Source organism: Alnus glutinosa, chromosome 1, assembly GCF_958979055.1.
Source record: "Alnus glutinosa chromosome 1, dhAlnGlut1.1, whole genome shotgun sequence".
Classification (NCBI taxonomy): domain Eukaryota; kingdom Viridiplantae; phylum Streptophyta; class Magnoliopsida; order Fagales; family Betulaceae; genus Alnus; species Alnus glutinosa.
Genome location: NC_084886.1, coordinates 14,810,103 through 14,830,507, shown reverse-complemented (window position 1 = coordinate 14,830,507; position 20,405 = coordinate 14,810,103). Strand labels below are relative to the sequence as shown.

At 38.9% G+C, this 20,405-nt stretch overlaps 2 protein-coding genes across 6 annotated transcripts; one reads left to right on the top strand and one right to left on the bottom strand.

The window, feature by feature from the left end:
* The first annotated feature begins 1,732 nt into the window (after positions 1–1,732).
* On the top strand, positions 1,733–8,052 carry LOC133874178 (enoyl-CoA delta isomerase 2, peroxisomal-like). The gene is made up of 3 exons (XM_062312032.1): positions 1,733–1,963; positions 3,841–3,954; positions 7,103–8,052. Exon 3 carries the CDS (start codon positions 7,204–7,206, stop codon positions 7,924–7,926), a length of 723 nt encoding a protein of 240 aa, XP_062168016.1. The 5' UTR covers positions 1,733–1,963; positions 3,841–3,954; positions 7,103–7,203; the 3' UTR covers positions 7,927–8,052.
* A 1,405-nt stretch (positions 8,053–9,457) lies between these two features.
* On the bottom strand, positions 9,458–20,280 carry LOC133874147 (actin-related protein 9-like). Of its 5 annotated transcripts, none has more exons than XM_062312000.1 (5): positions 19,790–20,280; positions 14,527–14,636; positions 13,891–13,991; positions 10,637–10,845; positions 9,458–10,068 (listed from the first exon to the last, which is right to left on the bottom strand). In XM_062312000.1, exons 3-5 carry the CDS (start codon positions 13,976–13,978, stop codon positions 9,898–9,900), a joined length of 468 nt encoding a protein of 155 aa, XP_062167984.1. In that variant the 5' UTR covers positions 13,979–13,991; positions 14,527–14,636; positions 19,790–20,280; the 3' UTR covers positions 9,458–9,897. The 5 variants fall into 5 exon arrangements, with proteins under 5 accessions (XP_062167984.1, XP_062168005.1, XP_062167977.1 ...); XM_062312021.1 differs by lacking the exon at positions 14,527–14,636 and having other exon boundaries at positions 9,458–9,651; positions 9,948–10,068; XM_062311993.1 differs by lacking the exon at positions 14,527–14,636.
* Between the last annotated feature and the right edge of the window lie 125 nt (positions 20,281–20,405).

The following is a 20,405-nucleotide window of genomic DNA, read 5'->3' as shown; positions in this document are numbered from 1 at the left end:
ATTCAGTTCTATATGAGAGAGAAGAGAGTAAAGAGGGATGTGAAAGCTTGAAGAAACTCTTGAGAACTCGTTGGAGCAAGAGAATATAAATATATATATATTTTTTTATTTTTTATTTTTTATAGATAAGAGAAGATGTTCTTAAATGTGGAAGCATATGATTTCTTAAATGTTATGAGGATTTAATCTTTATTGCTATAAAATGTTTTACACCTTAAAGATATTTGTGATTTGAGTATGTTAAGATATGAAAAGATATTATAAAAGTAGTTTAGAAAACTAAGAAAAGTATGTTTTTAAGAGAAATATGATCATTCAAGTCAAGATAATAATTAATTATGGTTCCATTCTTGGCATACCAATATTTTTTTATTTTTTTATTTGTTGACATGTCCACACAAGAAGGGGAGATAGAGATTAGAATTAGTGACCTAGGCTTCATGAGACGTAGTTCCCAACTGATTGAACTACCCATTGAGAACTCGTACCAATATTAAAATGACATAAATTTTTTACAAATCGGTTTGTAAGAAATTTCATACAATCAATATATAAGAGTGACATATATTCTTTAAACATATGAGAAACATATTATATTAAAACAATACGTGTTTATCACATGCCAATGACAAGCAACTAAAGTTATCGACAAGCGAGAGCTCCGATAGTGTTCTGATTGTGTGGTTAATTCTCCTCTCTCCTCTCCGTTTCTTCTTCTTCTCTTCCCTCGTTGAGTTCAACCACCCCACTCTGTCGCTTCTTCGCCAGGCCGACTCCCATCCACGTTGCCGCTGCGTGCTCACTTCTTCACCACTGCCTTCTGCTGCAAGGCTGGGGACTCGCCGATATCATCCTTCCGCCATCCCTCTCTCTCTCAAAACCGCTTCTCAACAAGTGTAGACCCCAAAATTTATAGCATAATCAGCTAATTGACAACAAAACAACATACATCTCTTTACTCTGCCGCTCCTAAATTTTAAGACAACAAATCCAATATTTCAGCTCCCATCCCTCTCAGATAAAACCCTAACTCTCCCATCCAAATTATAATTTCTTTTAGAACACAAAAGGAAAAAGCCTAAAGCTAATTCCAAATAGGCCTCGACCCACTGTATCTTTTTCATTTTTTCTTTTTCTTTTTTTCTTCGTCACTGCTATGTGTTGCAAAAGTCGGACAATCCAGGATTAGTTAAAGAATCATCTAGGCCCCGTTTACTAATCCCTCTCCCCTCCCTTCCCCTTAAAGGGGAATATTTTTATTTGGTGAAAGTAAAAAGTGATTGATGTGATATAAAATAGAAAGAATTTGTATGAAAAAGTGAAAAAAAATTTGTATTGTAGTGAGTTTTTTTATTTAAATAATAATAAAAAATTGATGATGTGATATAAAAAGTAAAAAAGATTAAGAATGTTTTGAAGTTAATATTTTTTGAGAAAAGTGATAATAAGGGAAGGAGGAGGGGAGTGGTTACTAAACAGGGCCCTAGAGTGATTTCTGTCTCGGGGAAATGCTGAGGTACCCACTGCCATCCCATTGTGACCCCACTCCTGCTTACGTGGATAAAAAAAGTTCTTACAAAAATCAGAGACTTTTTCCCCTTCTCTCTCTCTCTGCCATCTCTCACGAAATAAGCAAAAAAAAAAAAAAAAAAAAAAAAAAAAAAAAAAAATACAAATTCAAAACAACCATTTCTCTTCTCCATAAACCGGTCCTCTCCCTCTCCCCCTCTCTCTCTCTCTCTCTCTCTCTCTCTCTCTCTTCTTCTCTCTCTTTGTTCTTCTCGCCAGATTCTCCGCCGGATCACGCCGTTAAATCTCTCTCTCTCTCTTTCTCCCTCTCCGGCCGGCCGTCCTTCTCTCGACGGATTCCCTGCTGGATCTCGTCGGAAAATATCTCTCTCTCTCTCTCGACGAAATCCCTTTCTCGCCAGAAAATCTCTCTGGACGGAATCTCTCTGTGCCGGTTCTGATGGAAACGTGGAGGACTCTAGACGTGGGTGTTGGACAACTGCAGTTCATGGCCACGTGAAGGACTATCTAGACATGGGTAGTGGTGTGCTGCAGTTATTCATGGGTAGTTATTTAGTGCACGGGTAGTTTAATATGTGCATGGGTAGTTTAATATGTTAGTGGGTAGTTTAACATGTTAGTGGGTAGTTTTATTCTCAGTTACGTAGCTCTAGTATAAGATGAGTTCTAGAATGTGGAGAATAGATTATTGATTATTGTATTGGCATTTTGTCATTTGTGGTTTGTATCCAGCCCTAAGTGGATTCATTTGTGGTCTCTCCTACCCGAAAGGAGTTCATTATCTATCAAATATCTTTAATTCTGTTCAAATTATCGTGGGTTCCTATCAACTTGGTATCAAAGCCAGGTTCAAAATTCAAAGCATGGCTACCAACAAGGATCGCATTGAGAAATTGGAATTAGAAATTCAGGATTTGAAAGAAGTAATGCAGAAGATGAATGCAGAATCACAGTCCAGCTTTGCGGAGCTTAAGGAACTCTTCTTCAAGGGTTTTGAACATGGTGAATCATCTGCAGACAAAGGAAACGGAAATCATTCTTCCGGGCACTCGAATAGTTCTAAAGGATCGAGTAATTTCACTAAGTTGGAGTTTCCTCGGTACTCGGGAGACAACCCCAACGTGTGGCTGAACCGGGTAGTTCAGTACTTCAATTATAAGCAAATACCGGAGGAGCAAAAGGTATCCCTGGCAGCCTTTCATCTCGAAAGTGAAGCCAATCAATGGTGGCAATGGGTTCAAAAGTTGTACAAGGAAGAACAAGTACCCATCACATGGGACGCCTTCGAACGGGAGTTGCTGATTCGATTCGGTCCTACCGAAGTCGAAGATTATGACGAGGCACTTTCAAGAATCCAACAAGAAGGGACATTGCGGGATTATCAACAAGAATTTGAGCGTTTGGCAAACCGGGTGGATGGGTGGCCACAAAAGGCACTCGTGGGAACATTCCTTGGAGGGCTGCAACAGGATATTGTATCTGCTGTGCGAATGTTCAAACCGAAGACCCTCCGTGATGCCATTGAGCTAGCACGCATGAGAGATGATAATCTCTCTAGAGACCGGAAGATTGCAAGCAGTGAAGGGCCAACTATGTCGACAAATTCAGCCGGGTACTCAACACATACTACACGCCCATATTCATCGGGTGCTGCCAAGAAACTGTCATGGGAAGAGATGCAGAAAAGAAGGGAGAAGGGCCTGTGTTTCGGTTGCAATGAAAAATTCACACCGGGACATCGTTGCCAAACACCTCAAGCACTCTCTATTGAGGTTTCTGCAATGGAGGAAAGGTTTGAGTTCGAAAATGGGGACACAAAAATTGTGGGTGGTAAGCGCGGAGCCGAAGAGGTTGAACCTCTCATCAATTTCTCCACATGAACCTTGAGGACAAGGTTCTTCTTCCAGGCGGGGCAATTGATGGAAACGTGGAGGACTCTAGACGTGGGTGTTGGACAACTGCAGTTCATGGCCACGTGAAGGACTATCTAGACATGGGTAGTGGTGTGCTGCAGTTATTCATGGGTAGTTATTTAGTGCACGGGTAGTTTAATATGTGCATGGGTAGTTTAATATGTTAGTGGGTAGTTTAACATGTTAGTGGGTAGTTTTATTCTCAGTTACGTAGCTCTAGTATAAGATGAGTTCTAGAATGTGGAGAATAGATTATTGATTATTGTATTGGCATTTTGTCATTTGTGGTTTGTATCCAGCCCTAAGTGGATTCATTTGTGGTCTCTCCTACCCGAAAGGAGTTCATTATCTATCAAATATCTTTAATTCTGTTCAAATTATCGTGGGTTCCTATCAGGTTCTCACCGGAAACACTGTTTCTATCGCCGGATCGGGCCGGAAACTCTGTCTCCACGGATCTCGCTGGAGCTCGCTTTCTCTCATCGGAAAATCTCTCTCTCTCTCGCCGGAGGTACTTTTAAGTGTTTTGGTATTTAATTTCTGGATTAAAAAAAAATTCAAAGCATATAATACGTTTAAGCATAAAATCTCTCTCAGATTTCGTCTCTCCGTCTGTTAGATTGATGCTTGCGTTTGTCTGCGTATTTTTATTTCAGTGATTTGGGAGAGTGAACAAAAAAAGATTTGTGGGTTGATTTTCTACGTATATTTTGGGTGTTGATCGTAGCCGATAAGGGGAAGAAACTGATTTCTAATGGGTGTAATTTTGTTTGATTTTTGGGTAGGTGATCAATTATGGTGTTTGTTGAATAATCTTCGTTAATGTCTAATCGGAAGGTGATTATGTTGGGATTAATTTGTTGGAAGTATTTAGTGTTGGCTTTTGGGTTATGAGTTCCACATTTTTGTTGGAAGGAGTTAGATGGATTGATCTGGTCCTTCTATTATTGAGTGCTGATACAGCAAATGTGGTTGCTATTTGTTTTGGAGTTAGATGGACTGATTTGGTCCTTTTATGCAGTATGTTTTTTGGTGGATTCTGGTAATAGCTGATTGAGGTGTTTTGTTTTTGCTTGTTATAGATGTTAGTATATTGCTATAATTGATGTATGTTAATGTCTATTGGAGAATTTATAGAGGATAGTATATTGCTGCAAGTATTGGTGCTAGTAATCGGTTGATGGCCTTCTATTCCTTTTTTTTTTTTTTTCAACATAGATGGAAGTATTTCATGGAACTTATCAATTGTTTGATTACTGCAAAAATAGATGAAGCTCCTCACAACTTTGATGAGGATGCTCCACCTTTCGCAAACTGGGAGTCATCGTGTTGCTATGCATTATGCTTCTTCAAGAGTATAAGCAGTTTGTTGTGCCCTAAAGCATGCAAATGTGGGTTGGACTGAACCAGTGTTCCTCCAGCAGCTAAATGGTCGAAAAAGTACATTCGTGTGAAGTGCATGACCCAATAGGGTTATACTATCTTTGGCCATTTTCCTTTAGTTCTTGTTGAGGAGGTATCCAAGGCAGTTAGGAAGGGAGAGCGTAGAAATGGAGATAGGAAGGAGATGCAGTAGATGAACATAAATCAGATTTTTCTGATTCAAATTAATACGGTTGTTTTGTCCAAATTTGTTTGCATCGTTTTGTAGTCTGTTTTGTGGGAAATGTGGGTAAGTTTGGGCTGCAAATGACTCCCAGACTCGACTTCTTTCCAAGTTTGAATGATGTAAATAGTTTTGAGTGCACTTGGCTTTGTGCTTCAGATGAACTTTTGTGATTTTCATGTGCTCTCTTACATAATTTGATTCTTATATATTTGATTGATTCTGTTTGTTGAGGACCCCCGTGAAGAAGAAGAAGATGAGGCTATCTGAATGGTAAAATTGTAGTTCCCTTCCGAGCTAGATATTCTGCGTAGTCACTGTGGCCAAACCTTGAAAATTACAGGCTATTTCGTTCTGATTTTGAACCTGGAAATACATGTTAAATGCATATGAGGCATTCCCATTAGCATCCAAGGCATTATAAAGATAATAGCAATAAATACAAAGCAAAAGGGTAAATTATTATTATTTTTTATTTTATTTTATTTTTTAAAAAACAAGCATGCTTCACAAACAGTTTGCTCGAAAGTGAGAACACTGGTATAAAAGTTGTTCCTTTTACAAACAAAGTTTGAGATCGATCAGGTTCCATTCAAATGGTCTAAGCCAAGGAAGGTTTAACTAATTGGTGAAGAAAATTCCCAGTTACATTCTTCAAAAAGATTTTCTATGATTGAAATATGAAAATTATTAATTCCCCATCTAAAACAAAACTAAGGTAATTACCCCCTATTTGTAAAGTACCCCTTAAACCCTTCAATAAACATGCAACATCTCATAATTGAGGTTTGGATAACTTTTAAAGTTCCATTTCTTTTCTCACTTATTTTTCCCCTGTTAGTCTTGTAGTCCTGTTTCTTAAGTTGGTGTTTATATTCCAATCGACTTTCTGGATGGAGAAATTTTCTTCCTGCTACTTATCCTTTTCTTCTCAATACATAGTACCCAACAGAAAAGCACCACTACAAAGAATCTAATGCTCTAAATGATTGCCAAGTAAATTTTGGAAGAAGAACTATTTAAGTAGTCTTTTTCAGAAAATAATTTTTTTTTGTTAGAATGAGAAGAAAATCGTGTACAGAATTAGAATACTAGAGAATTCCAAAAATATTAGTTGGAGTTAGGTCGGTGATTCCAAGAACCCTTTTCCTTGTTTTACAACTTCCCAGGCCTCAGCAATAAATTAAGGCAAAATAAATGCTGGGGTAGGGAGAGATTTTCTGGCGAGAGAGGGATTCCGTCAAGAGAGAGAGAGAGAGAGAGATATTTTCCGACGAGACCCAACAGAGAATCCATTGAGAGAAGGACGGTCGGCCGGAGAGGGGAGAGAGATTTGACTGCGAGATCCAGCAGAGATTTCGTCGAGAGAGATTATCCGGCGAGAAGAAGAAAAAGAGCAAAGAGAAAGAAGAAGAGAGGGAGAGGACCGGTTTATGGAGAAGAGAAATGGTTGTTTTGAATTTGTTTTTTTTGCTTATTTCGTGAGAGATGGCACAGAGAGAGAGAGGGAAAAAGCCTCTGAATATTTTAAGAATTTTCTTTTTTGTCCATGTAAACAGTGTGGGATCTCAGTGGGATAGCAGTGGGTACCCCAACATTTCCCTTTCTGCCTCACCCATAGGTTTGTCGTTTCGATTTGGTTTTTGTTTTGCTTCTGCTTTGTTTGTGGGTTTTGGAAATTTGTTTGGTTTTTGTTTTGCTTCTGCTTTGTTTGTGGGTTTTGGAAATTTGTTGGCATTCTTCGATTTGTCGGTTTTCATCTAGGATTAGCTGGAGAAGACAAGAGCAAGAGAGTCTAGAGAGAGCATACGAGTGAGAGAAGAAAAGAAATGAATACAAAAAAAAGAAAAAAAGTAGGAAAGAGAAAAAAGAAAAAAGAAAAAAAGAGAGTAAATAATGGTATTTAATTGTTATAAGAAAAATTAAAGAAATCTAGTGTTGTGTTTTTTTATAAGAAAGTAAAAAGTTATTTTGTTCCTAAATATAAAAAAAAATGGTCGGGAGATTGCTGCTGCTCTCTTATATTTTATAATTTGTATGTGTTTTGATCCAGCGGTTTTGATCCCTCTAGCGCCTGACTTTGGCCCATAGCTAGACAAAGATAGAGAGTTCACGCGTGCCAAGGCCTGAGCTAATCAGCACCCAACCACCACCATGTGCACGTTGGAGAAGCGCGGCAACCTCTTCATCCTAACCCTGATCGGCGACGACGAGCACCGGCTGAGCCCAGCCGTTATCGACTCCCTCCTCTCGGCGCTCTCCCAAGCCAAGTCCCAAGCCATCCGCGGCTCGGCTCTCGTCACTACCGCCCACGGCAGGTTCTTCTCCAATGGCTTCGATCTCGCTTGGGCACAAGCTGCCGGCTCCTCCTCCGCCGCTCGCGATCGGCTCCACCACATGGTCGAATCCTTCCGGCCGGTCGTCGCCGCGTTCCTCTCCCTCCCGATGCCTACAGTCGCTGCCGTATCCGGCCACGCCGCCGCTGCCGGGTTCCTCCTCGCGCTTAGCCACGACTACATCCTCATGAGGCGTGATAGAGCCGTGCTGTACATGAGCGAGGTCGACCTCGGCCTCACCTTCCCCGACTACTTCACGGCTCTGATGAGGTCCAGGATCGGCTCGGTTTCGGCTCGACGCGATATCTTGCTCGGGGGGAGGAAACTCAAGGGTGACGAGGCAGTGACGATGGGGATCGTGGAATCGGCGCACGATGGCGTGGAGAGTGTGGTCGAGGCTGCAGTGAGCCGGGGGGAACAGTTGGCGCAGAGGAAGTGGAACGGTGAGGTGTACGCGGAGATAAGGAAGAGTCTGTATCCGGAGGTATGTGGCGTGCTGGGATTGGTTGCCAAAACCGTCGTAGCCTCTTCTAAGCTTTAGAGGGAAACTAATAAGCAGCTGCTTAATATGTTGTTCTTGTGGAAAGTGAAAATCTTTCCTTTTATTTTGTTTGTTTTATGGATACCCAAATGCGGGATTTCAACTATAAAATGGACCTCGATCTTATTTGTTTGTTTGTTTTGTTAACGTATTTAGATTTGGTGCATTTATTTATTTTTTGAATTATTAAAAGAAATTGGTTTTAAATGACAAGCATTTTCCTAAATTTGGAATTGTTTTGCGTTGATTAGTTATACACAATCACTGGAGGGTCGCTCGCATGCTATGATTTTCTGCTAAATACAATTTTGTTTCTACTTGTTGAAAACTTGGAGGAATCACAATCTCAAGTTTATAGTTTGTTCTTAAGAATTGGTTCCTTTGATCCTGCCCTGGGCCTGGGTTACGTTTGTCTAAACCATATATAATCGTTCAACAAAAATATACCTAAAATGCAAACTTCTGCCAAGAAACTCATACACAACCACCCATAAAGCATTGCGTTAGCGTACGTTTGGTACGCGAAATAATTATTCTATGAAGAAAATAAATAACTTTTATTGATAAATAAAAGAATGTGAAGTGAAATAGCTATTCTGATAGGAAAATGCTAAAATTACAATCTCCACCCAACTATTGCACAACCCCAAAACACATTGGGATGGGACCCACATAATGGACCCCACTCCAATGTGCCTTGAGGTTGTGCAATAGTTGGATGGAGGTTGTATGTGTATCAAAACCCACTCTCATATGGGAATGATTATTCCAAGTGTTAGAATATATGATAATGTGGAATGAATATAGCCATTCCGAGAACCAAATGTACACTTATGCTCCGTTTGTTTCGACGTAAAATTGTTTCCGTTGTAAAATATTTTCGACGAAATCATTTTTTTAAAAAATAATTTTCTCGAAAATATTTTCGAGTGTTTGGTTCGTATGAAAAAATTACGAAAGACAAAAATGCAACTGTCGCCGGAATCCGGCAACGTCCAGTTGCTGTTGCCGGATTCCAGCGAGCATGTTTGGCTGGATTTCGGCCGAACTCCTCTGGATCCCGGCCATTTTGGCCAAATCCGTCCGGATCCGTCCAGATCCGGCCGGATTCCTGCCGGGTTCTGACTATGGCTGGATTCTGGCCAGAATCTGGCCCGCCGGTATTCGGCGATGGTGACCGCATTTTGGTGCCGGTAGTATTCCGGTGGCCAGATGTTGCCGGATTCCGGCCTGGCCTGGATTCTGACGACTGACCATTGTCAGATTCAGACAATCGGATATCAAATGTGCGTGCAATGACGAAGAGTTTAAATTCGGAAAACGATTTACGGTTTTTAAAATCGTAAATCGTTTTCTAAAAATTAAAGAAGCTTATACGGTCAAACCGAAAATGATTTTCGTTGACCATTATTTTCGCCCCTACCAAACACCGTAATATGCCGAAATCATTTTTCAGAAATCATTTTACGTCGAAACAAATGGAGCATTACAGCTATTCGAAAAGAGTACGGAATAGATTTTGCAAGCAGAGTGAAGAAAAGAAGTGGATATATATTAACTAAAAAAATCTCATGATCCACTCCTTGATGTAGTAAGCTATGCTAAAAGATTTGGTCCTTACAATAAGCATATTTCACATACTTAGATGAAGATCTGTACAAATGAAAACACAAACAGTCAACCCTTTTCTCGCATCATTTTAATGGTGCACTCTGCTAGTCAAACCTGCAAGTCCAAAAATGAAACCGGAAAATAGTGCCATAAAAGATCTTATTTACTCATTTTAATGGTGCACTTATAAACAACTCTATGTTTGGAAGCATTCCAATTCTTCTCCCTTTTCTTTGTTCTATTAGGATTCAACAGCGAGAAAGATCCCCCTGTTTATTCCCAAATAGCATGCAGATCCTCAAGTATATAGCATCTGTGTGTGTGTGTGTATAGACACAAGAGTAAATGAGAGAGATTTCTCTATCCTAAAGATCTCAAAATCTGTAAAGAACTATTTGAGATATAAATACCCCGATTATCAAATGTTTCTGGCACAACAAGAATGGCAGAGTACATGTTTCTCTCAATGAGAGGGATATGCAGTTTCTCTATCAAAATGCAGTCCCAAATAGCATGCAGATCCTCAAGTAACTGAAAAATAAGCAAAATGTAAGTATAAGAAACAGTAGTTTGCAAAACACTAAAAGACAGTATTGTTTTGTGTTTTGGTTAAAAAATTAAAGCGCAAGAATTTTAATAAGTCATCACATTACTTACCTTGGAACGAGGGATGGTTGGGGTAGGCTTATATAGCTAATTAAAGTTCCATTATCTAAAATTAGTATGAAATCATGTTTCAAAAGTAAACTGGTTTCTTATCCATCCATTTCCTATTTCCCTTCATCTCTTGCAATTTGTGACCATTATTCTATTTTATCCCATGACATTATAAGGTTCCAATCCATTACATATCTAAATTTTCTTTACAATAATAACGACAATGACAACCACCACAACAACAACAAATAATAATGATAATAATAATAATAAAAAAAAGGAATAAGAAAGGCACCCCTCTCTTTCAAGAGGATTTGTGGAAATAATTATTTGGTCACTAAATTCAGTGATCTAGCAAAAAAGACTTGCATTTGACTAAAATATGACTGCTAGAAATCTTTTTTCTGATGCATGAGGAAGCTAATAAACATGGGGACTGTACCTGCTGCATGGGATAGTGTTGAGAAATATTCAAATGACCTCTGCGAACAGGACGTTGTAAGCAATATGGCTCTTTCGGGGATATTTTAAGTGCTTCCTCACCACAAATGAACTGTCTGAATTTAGTTTTGCTTGAAATAAGTTCCTCAGAGTTAGTGCCTTCATGCTGGTCCACAGACTCATTAGTCACAACTTCATTTGTCCAACTTCCTGCATAAGCAATTTGCATTTTTAAAGAAATGAAATCTGAGAACAAACTAATCATGGTCGCATGTTAAATGCCATCAAGTTTAATTCCATATTATCCAACGGATTGTGATCAATCAGAGAATGAATCAAGTAGCATAGAACACGAAACATGTAAAGAAAAATGAGAATACTATGAAGGTATCTTACCGATCATTATCAATGCCTCAATTTTCAAATAAAGTCAAAATAGACTGATACAACCGCCATTGTATTTTGATAAGAAGAAAATAAGATACCAGGAAAACCTTTATCTCAAATCTCTAACCACTTGGCCCCCAAAACTAAATCCTCTCCGCCTCCTCTCCCCCACCCCCCCCACCCCCCCCCAAAAAAAAAACCAAAACAAGGGCTTTTTATCTAATCGTTAGGAGATCACAGAAGAGATAAGCAAAGGAAAAATGAATTTTAATCATGACCATTTCAATGGTAGAACATGAAATTATGACCTAGCAACCATGCAATGCAGCAATAAAGATCAGGATTCTTGTTGGGTGAGACTTCTCATGCAGTTCACAGCTGAATGGGTCGGTGGTGCACTACTGTACAAATTAAAACAGGATCAGGATAATTAGAGCTGACAGACCCTTCCCCTGGCCCACACCAATGTATGTGGAATAATGGGGTAAAATATTAGCCAGTTGACCTATTGAGAAAATTACGCACAAAACATGGGGAACTGACAAGGTTCAATTCTTTTCCTCCCAGTTTAAGCATGTAGCATTTTCTCACTCACTTATCTCAAGATGTATCAGAACCAAAGTATGCCTAGAGATACACATAAAGAAAGCATTATCACTGCAATTAACCAATCAAAAACAACAAATGCAAAGGAAACACCATCAAAGAGTCAAGGTGTTCTCTCTTAGGAGCTGTATTCCGACTGCAACTTGCCAAACAATGGGAAAATCCCTTATCTGCATGCACCATGGCTTACATAGGGCTTACATGATTGTTTTGAAACAGCTAATTCAAATAGGGCTTTCAGTTTGCTTCTAGAATGCCAATGAAATAGTCTATTTTGATTCTTTATCACTTTGTTAGGGCTTCAATGGACTTGAAATCAGTAACTTAAGTCTCACTTTTACACGAGAATGAAAGGGTATTTCAAGTAGTGCTTTCGTAGTTGTCATAAAAAAGATATTTCAGTTAAGCTTTGTTTGTTTCTATGTATATTTTCCACAACATTTTCCTCATTTTTAGGTGTTTGGTTGAGACAAGGAAATTTGGTCAATTGAAACAGTTCTACAAGTCAATGGACAATCATCCTAAAATGATATAAAATGGCCTCTGTTTCTAAGAAACGTAAACCATATTCCAAAGACGATAATCATCCCCCCCCCCAAGGAAAAAAAAAAAAAAAGCCCACCCTTCCTCCCTCAACCACTGAAAGATCGTTGACTCTTGCCATCCTGTGCCCAAAACCACTACCCAGCTAGATATGGGTCTACCAATTGAAGTCAATAACGAGTTCCTTGGTCGGAGAGCCAAAGCAAGTCTCGATATCCTCACAGAAGTTGGCGATAAGCTTGTTATGGCAGTGGGAGGGAGAAGGGAGACAGTGGTGACAATGACATTTTCGATTGGGTAAGTCGAGATTGCACAGACGTCAGTACAATCTGTGACATCATAGAAAGTTAAGTCTCATATTGGGTGAGTGGATTATAAAGGTGTTACATGGGTACACAGTCTTATTAATTCCTTACTACGTGAGACTTGACTTTATAAGTGATTCCAATGAATTCTAATTGCAATTTCGACTAGCCATTTCCAAGTAATAGTGCAAATATGATTTTTGGATTGTGACAATGGTATTAAAGCAACCTAGTAACACCATGTGGCACTCAGTCACTACAACTTAACTTGAGCCTTGACGTCAGTCAAGGATTTGAGTAGAGGAAATTGTGGCACCTTGGAAAGTTAAAGCTCACATTGGATAGGTGGATTGTGATTGTGTTACATGTGTGTTAAGTCTCTCATTGGTTCCTTAAAGTGGATCTAATGAGCTCTAATTGTAACTTTGACTAGTCATTTTAGAGTAATATGGTAAATGTGACTAGCATTTTTTCCGGGTTGCAACATAGTCAACGTCCCAAAGGTCAATGTTAAGGCGGATCAAGTGAATGAGGTTAAAGGCCAAGCTTCTTGGTCACGGTAGAGGCCAGGAGGCCACGATTGCAAACCCGATTCAAATATATGGGTTGTTGAAGCATGATAAGTTGATGCTTGGGTTGATTGGATCTAGATTTTGGGTATTATTTGTTTGGATTTCTTGTAATGGTGTGTCATTGATTGGTGGTTTGTCCCGTTGGTGATTGTGGCGTGGTGGCAACTACGGCAGTTCGGATGGATGTGTATTGTGGTGAATGGTGATGTGAGGCTTATGGCTGTTCAGGGAGGTCACTCAATGGTCGTGTATTGAATTTTGGCTGAAATTGTGTAAGGTTGTCCACATGTGTACAGTGAGTATTTTTTTTTTGTTTTTTTAAGGAGTTGTTGGCCACAAGATACAGTGGTTTCCAGCCGGTTCCTAGTTAGTTTCCAGTTTTTTATTGTCTTCTAGTTTGTACCAACCAATAGCGGAAAATGCTTTTAGAATCCTTTTTAGGGTGGTCAACAAACATCTGAAAATTAGTAGTTTTCCATAAAATATTTTTAGTTGAAAACGGTTTACATTAGAAACCCGTTGAAACTAATGGAGTCTTGGTGTTTCTGTAATTGTTTTTGAAAGCACTATTCTAGGAATAGCTTTTCTATAATTGCTTTAGAATCAACAACTTGAACAGCACTTTTAGTTCTTCATCACTTTGTTTGGGATACCACTAAATTTTAATGCACCACTTGAAGTGCTTCTATAATTAGTTTGAAACACAAGCAATGTTTCTATAATTATATGGAAAGATTTATCCCTAATTACTTGTCCACCTCAAATAAGATGCTCGGCAAGATGGGCATGAGAAGTCAATGAACAAATAGACATGCGTGCATATGTTCCAAATTTTCAATTACCTAATGGCAAAGATGAAGTTGGTTCCTTCTCGTATATATCAGTCCAAGTAAACGCTGCTTCCTTCCTGCCACTGTGGATTATATCCATCTACACGTCCCATCTGCACAATAGTTTAATCAATTTCACTACTCTTAGCACTTACTGACCAGTGAGCAAGCTGTTGTATGGAGTCCATTCAAGTCTTAATCATTGAAAATCTTCTTTTTCATATATGAAGAATTAAGCATAACTGTTTATAGTACAGTTATACATTTGTTACACCCAAACAGAGAGAGAGAGAGAGAGAGATGTGCAACACTAAAGGAAAGGAATTTGATGGAATTAAGATTTAAGAAAAAACGAATGAAATTTCTATTCTGCTCTTATTAACAGCTTTCTAATTAAGTATTTAGAATTGAAAAAATTGAATGAAAGTTGACCAAGGACTTGTAGTCCATTTTCTTGTTTCCTTCCGTGTGAATTCCAGTTTACTGATTCTCGTTTTTCAAACTGCTTTCAATCAGAGCAAAAAATAGCCTGTGTGTTTGTAGGAAATGTTACATACCGCCACAAAAAATACAAGGAACCGACCTGTCTTAATCAAATTACCGCAACTACAAGGACAAAATCCAGACGTTACTGAAAGAGTCACAAACCTGGTCTTGAGCATTTCTCTTGGGGACTTGGTTGGTGTACCGAGCAACGCTGTGAGGAAAATTGAACGGATTGTCCTGCGAAGCGAGACCCATTCTGATATTTGCAGAACCTGGGGGGGTACCAAAAAAAAAAAAGAAAAACAAAGAACGAATCAGTGTGCCAAATTTTGATTGGCTTAGCGGGTTTTTACGTTGTGCTAGTATCAAATATGGAAGAAGAACAGAGAAAACAGAGAAGAAAGCAGAGGAGAAAGTTTCTCTCTTGTATTGAATGAATAACAATCTGTACAAGACTCTATCTTTATACAAAAAGAATGAACTACTGAACTGTAATCTGTTAACATTATCGACTAAATCAACTAACAATTAACCAACTATCTTAACTGACTTGCCAGCTGGTATTTAACTAACATACCAGTCTGGGTTAACACTAAAACTCCCCCTCAAGATGAAACATCATTAAAAATGTTAATAATGTTCATCTTGGACAATAAATGATGAAATAGATGAGAACCGAGAGCTTTAGTAAACAAATCAGCAAGTTGATGTAGAGATTTCACATGAAGTGTCCGAATGACATTTTCTTGAATCTTATCTTGGACCAAGTGGCAATCAAGTTCTATATGCTTGGTTCTCTCATGGAAAATTGGATTTGCAGCAATGTGGAGTGCTGCTTGGCTATCACAAAACAATAAAGCCGGTTGTGAATGAGTAATCTGGAAATCAGTAAGCAAGTGCAACAACCAAGTGATCTCACAAGTGGTGGCAGCCATAGAACGGTATTCGGCTTCTGCAGAAGATTGAGATACCGTATGTTGTTTCTTTGACTTCCATGAAACCAAAGAATCTCCCAAAAATACACAAAATCCAGTAATAGAACTTCTAGTATCAGGGCATCCAGCCCAATCAGAGTCACAAAAAGCTTTTAAGTGTGAAACTGAAGTAGATGGATAAAATAAACCTTGGCCAGGAGAGGATTTCAAATATCGAAGAATTCGAGTAGCTGCATCCATGTGGGGCTGCCGAGGGGTATCCATGAATTGACTTAGAATTTGGACTGAATATGAAATGTCCGGGTGAGTGATAGTAAGAAGTCTTCTAACAAGCCTGCGATAGCTAGCAGGATTTGCAAGAAGATCACCACTATGCCGGGACAATTTCAGATTGGTTTCCATGGGAAACTTGGAAGGCTTTGCTGCAAGTAAACCACTGTCCTCCAAAATTTCTAAGGTGTACTTTCGTTGACAAAGGGAAATGCCCTTTGATGATCGAGCAATTTCCAAACCAAGAAAGAATTTCAAAGCACCAAGATCTTTGAGTTTAAACTGATTATTCAAAAACTGAATAAGCTGAGTAATTGCATCACCATTATTACTAGCAATTACAATGTCGTCCACATACACAAGAAGTGCAAGAAATGTACTGCCTTGAGAACAAGTAAACAATGAGTAATCAGATTTTGACTGAACAAAACCATGATTAAGTAGAGTTGTAGAGAATTTGGCAAACCATTGCCGTGAAGCTTGTTTGAGATCATACAATGACTTAGTAAGCTTACACACTTTGTTCTCCCCCTTGATAGCATAACCCGGTGGCAACTTCATGTAAACCTCCTCATTAAGTTCACCCTGCGTTATTAACATCAAGCTGATGTAAGATCCAACCGTGTGAAGCAGCAAGAGCAAGAAGGACTCTCATGGTGGTGAGTTTGGCAACCGGGCTAAAAGTCTCATAATAATCTAAGCCCTCACACTGTGTATAACCTTTGGCAACGAGCCGGGCTTTATAACGTTCAATAGACCCATCTGCTTTAAGTTTCACTTTATAAACCCATTTGCATCCAATTGGAACTTTATTAGGAGGCAAAGGAGTTATAATCCAAGTCTGATTATCCTCAAGTGCAGCAATTTCAGCATTCATGGCATCACGCCAATGCTGGAATTTATTGGCTTGATGAAAAAATTGAGGTTTATAGGTTGAGGAAACTTGCAAACAGTAGGTTTTATAAGAAGAAGACAAATGATCATAACAAAGAGATGAAGAAATGGAGTACAAGTTACCTGAATTTAACTGCACAGAATCAGAAAATGGAGAAGATTGAGAAGCAAGTTAACAATGGTACTGCTGTAGATAACCTGGTTTTTGTTTTATGCGAGATGATCTTCTAGGAACATGTTGAATTTGAGTTTCAGGTAATGATTGAGGTGCTGACTGGGATTGAGATGTAGATTGGATAGACTAGGATTGAGTTGTAGGCTGGGATTGAGTTGTAGGCTGGGATTGAGGTGTAGGCTGTGATGAAGATGCAGGCTGTGAGGAAGAAATATCTGGAAAATTAAGAAAAGAAGTATCTGGAACAGCATTTGGTAAAACAGAAGAAGAATGATCAGAAGACACAGATTGTGGAAAAAGAAAAACACCATCAGAAGAAGTTTTAAGAAGACCAACAGCAAAAGTAAAGATTGATTCATGAAAAATCACATCTCGGAAAACAAAAACAAAATGATTATGAATATCAAATAATTTGTAACCTTTTTGCTGAAAATGGTATCCAAGAAAAACACAAGGTTTAGCTCTAGGATCAAATTTGGTTCGGTGTCTAGAAAGAGTAGATGCATAACAAAGGCATCCAAAAACTCTAAGATGATCATATGTAGGGGACAGACCATGAAGTAATTCAAAAGGAGAGATGTTGGACAAATTTGGGGTAGGAATACGATTAATGAGATAAGCAGCTGTCAAAAGACAATCTCCCCAAAATTTAAGAGGAAGACTAGCTTGAAATCGAAGTGAACGAGCTACATTAAGAAGATGTTGATATTTTCTTTCGACCACAGAATTTTGCTGAGGAGATTCTACACAACTAAGTTGATATAGAATACCCTTAGCAGAATAGAAATCACACATGTTGAATTCTGAACCATTATCCGAACGTAGGACTTTGATTCTTGAAGTGAACTGAGTTTCAACAAAATTAATGAAAGATTGAAGGTGATTTCGGGTCTGGTCTTTGGATTGTAACAAATGAATCCATGTAAATCGACTATAGTCATCAACTATAGTTAAAAAATAATGATGACCATTCATTGAAACAACCGAGAAGGGACCCCATATATCACAATGTATAAGATCAAAAATAGAAATAGAAACAGTAACACTATGAGGAAAAGGTAAACGTTTCTGTTTAGCCAAAGGGCAAATAGTACAAGGAGTTGATATCAAATCACACGAAATGTGTTGATTATTGGAATGTAAAAATTGAAGTCTAGAAGGAGGCAAATGTCCCAACCTATAGTGCCAAATGTCTGTGGATACAGATTTAACAGTAGCAGAAAATTGAAAGGGAACAGGAAATTTACAAGAAGAAGAATCAGCTTTTGAAAGCATATCAGGGTTGTCCAGCAAGTAGAACAGTCCATTTGCTTCTCTACCCACTCCAATCGTCATCCATGTTGTTAGATTCTGTATGAAGCAGTAGTTAGCAAAGAAAAGAAAACAACAGTTAACGGAACGGACTAACTTGCTAACTGAAAGAAGATTGAATGAAAAGGAAGGAACACACAAAACATTAGTGAGTGTTAAATGTGTTGAGATTTTGACAGTACCAATATGAGTAACAAGAGCAAATTGGCCGTTGGGCAGTTTAACTTTAGTGGAAATAGTAGCTATGATGGAAGTGAATAAAGAAATGGAGTTGATCATATGATCAGTGGCTCCAGTGTCGATTATCCAAGTATGAGGTGTAGAAGCAATAGAAGTATGGCATGAAGAAAAAACTGAATGCTTAGGGTCTAAGTATAATGAGGTACAGTGAACAAAAGAAAAAGGATTACCTTCAGGTGAAGGGATCAAACGATCAGAGGTAGTATTTGAAAGACTACCTGCTTGAAGGGCAGATGAGGAAGAAGAAGCTTGCATATTATGCATGAATGCCATCATTTGCTGAACTTGAGCTTGAGAAAATGGCATTGGTGAACTTGTAGTATCTACAGTCTGAACTTGATTAGCAGATGAAGTCCCAACAGACTTGTCTTTAGTGAACTTGAACCCGGGAGGAAAACCATGAATCCGATAGCATTTCTCAATGGTATGCCCGGTCACACCACAGTGACTACAAACTGGTTTTGGCTTGCGGAAAGCCTGTTTAGCATTCTTAACATTGGCAGAAGGAGAAGGAGCCTTGCTTGTCATCAAAGCAGAACTCTCTCCAAACTGAGATGATTGAAAAACCCCTGCAGATAACTCATTTTGTCTCTCTTCTTGCAAGACCAAAGAGAAGACCTTATTGATTGGGGGAAGTGGCTCAAGCAGCAGAATTTGGCCACGAATATTAGAAAAAGAATCATTTAAACCCAGAAGAAAATGGTAAATGTATTCTTGATGATGAAAATCCATGATTGTTTTGGTACAACCACAAATACAGCGTCCGCAAGAACACTGAGGAATTGGACGGTAATTTGAAAGCTCATCCCAAACACTCTTAAGCTGGGTATAGTAGGAGCTTACCGAGTTGGATCCTTGAGTAATAGCAGCGATTGACTTCTGAAGTTGAAAAATTCGAGGGCCATTGCCTTGAGAAAATCGCTCCTTTAGGTCTTTCCACATAGCTTCAGCGTTATCAATGTAGATTATACTTGCTGCAATCTCCTTCGAGACCGAGTTGATGATCCAACTCAAGACCATATTGTTGCATCTTGTCCAAGCCTTGAAAATTGTTGAAGAATTCGAAGGTTTCGGCAATGAACCATCGATCAAACAAAGTTTGTTCTTGGCACTTAGAGCCATCAACATCGATCGACTCCAAGAATTGAAATTCTCACCCGTCAGAGGTTGAGAAACAAGGATGGAATTCAGACTATCTCCATGATGTAGAAATAAAGAATCAGAGAATTCAGCGGAATTGAGAGATGAACTAGGGATTTCCATGTTTGGAAGTTGATTGTGCTCTGATACCATATCAAATATGGAAGAAGAACAGAGAAAACAGAGAAGAAAGCAGAGGAGAAAGTTTCTCTCTTGTATTGAATGAATAACAATCTGTACAAGACTCTATCTTTATACAAAAAGAATGAACTACTGAACTGTAATCTGTTAACATTATCGACTAAATCAACTAACAATTAACCAACTATCTTAACTGACTTGCCAGCTGGTATTTAACTAACATACCAGTCTGAGTTAACACTAAAAGCTAGTGAATTTCAGTGCTGAATAGTAATGGTTTGTGTGTGCGCGAGTAGGGATAGGCTTAGGGTCACGGTACCTGGATTGATGACGACTAGATTGGAGCCTCGCTCGGCGAGTTGTGTAGGAACCACGGTTTCTAGGTAATCCTGCGAACATAAAAGAAAAAACTTCTCAGATTTTCCAGTTGGCTGAATCAGTGGTAGAAGCTCTGAGGGTTCGTCTGGTCGTTCTTCCCATGGCAGATGGACTGAGTCACTGCAAGAACACTGAAATTAGAAGTTAGAATCGCCCGTTAGCCGTTGCTGTTGCTCCTTCTATTGCACTGCGTTTCGGTTTTGCTTTTCCTTCCTTTTTTTTTTTTTTTTAATTCCAATTTCGCCATTACTAACTCCGCCGGAGTCCTCGGGTTCAGGTACAATTCTCGGAACGCTGAGGACAGCATTCCAGAGTTCTTCTGCAGGGTAGATTCAAGAATGGAAACAGCGTCGAAGGAGCCTGGGTCTGGAGGCACTCGTAATTGAGAAATGATTCCTTCACTACCACTAACACAACTTCGTTCAATGTAAGGCATCTTTGTTTCTTTTTTTTTTTTTTTTTTTTCTGTTTTCTTTTGGATTGAAGGCAGTTGTGTTGGATTTGTATAGTGATAGTGCAGGACTCACTTATCCTTGGAATTTTTTGAAGTACATGTA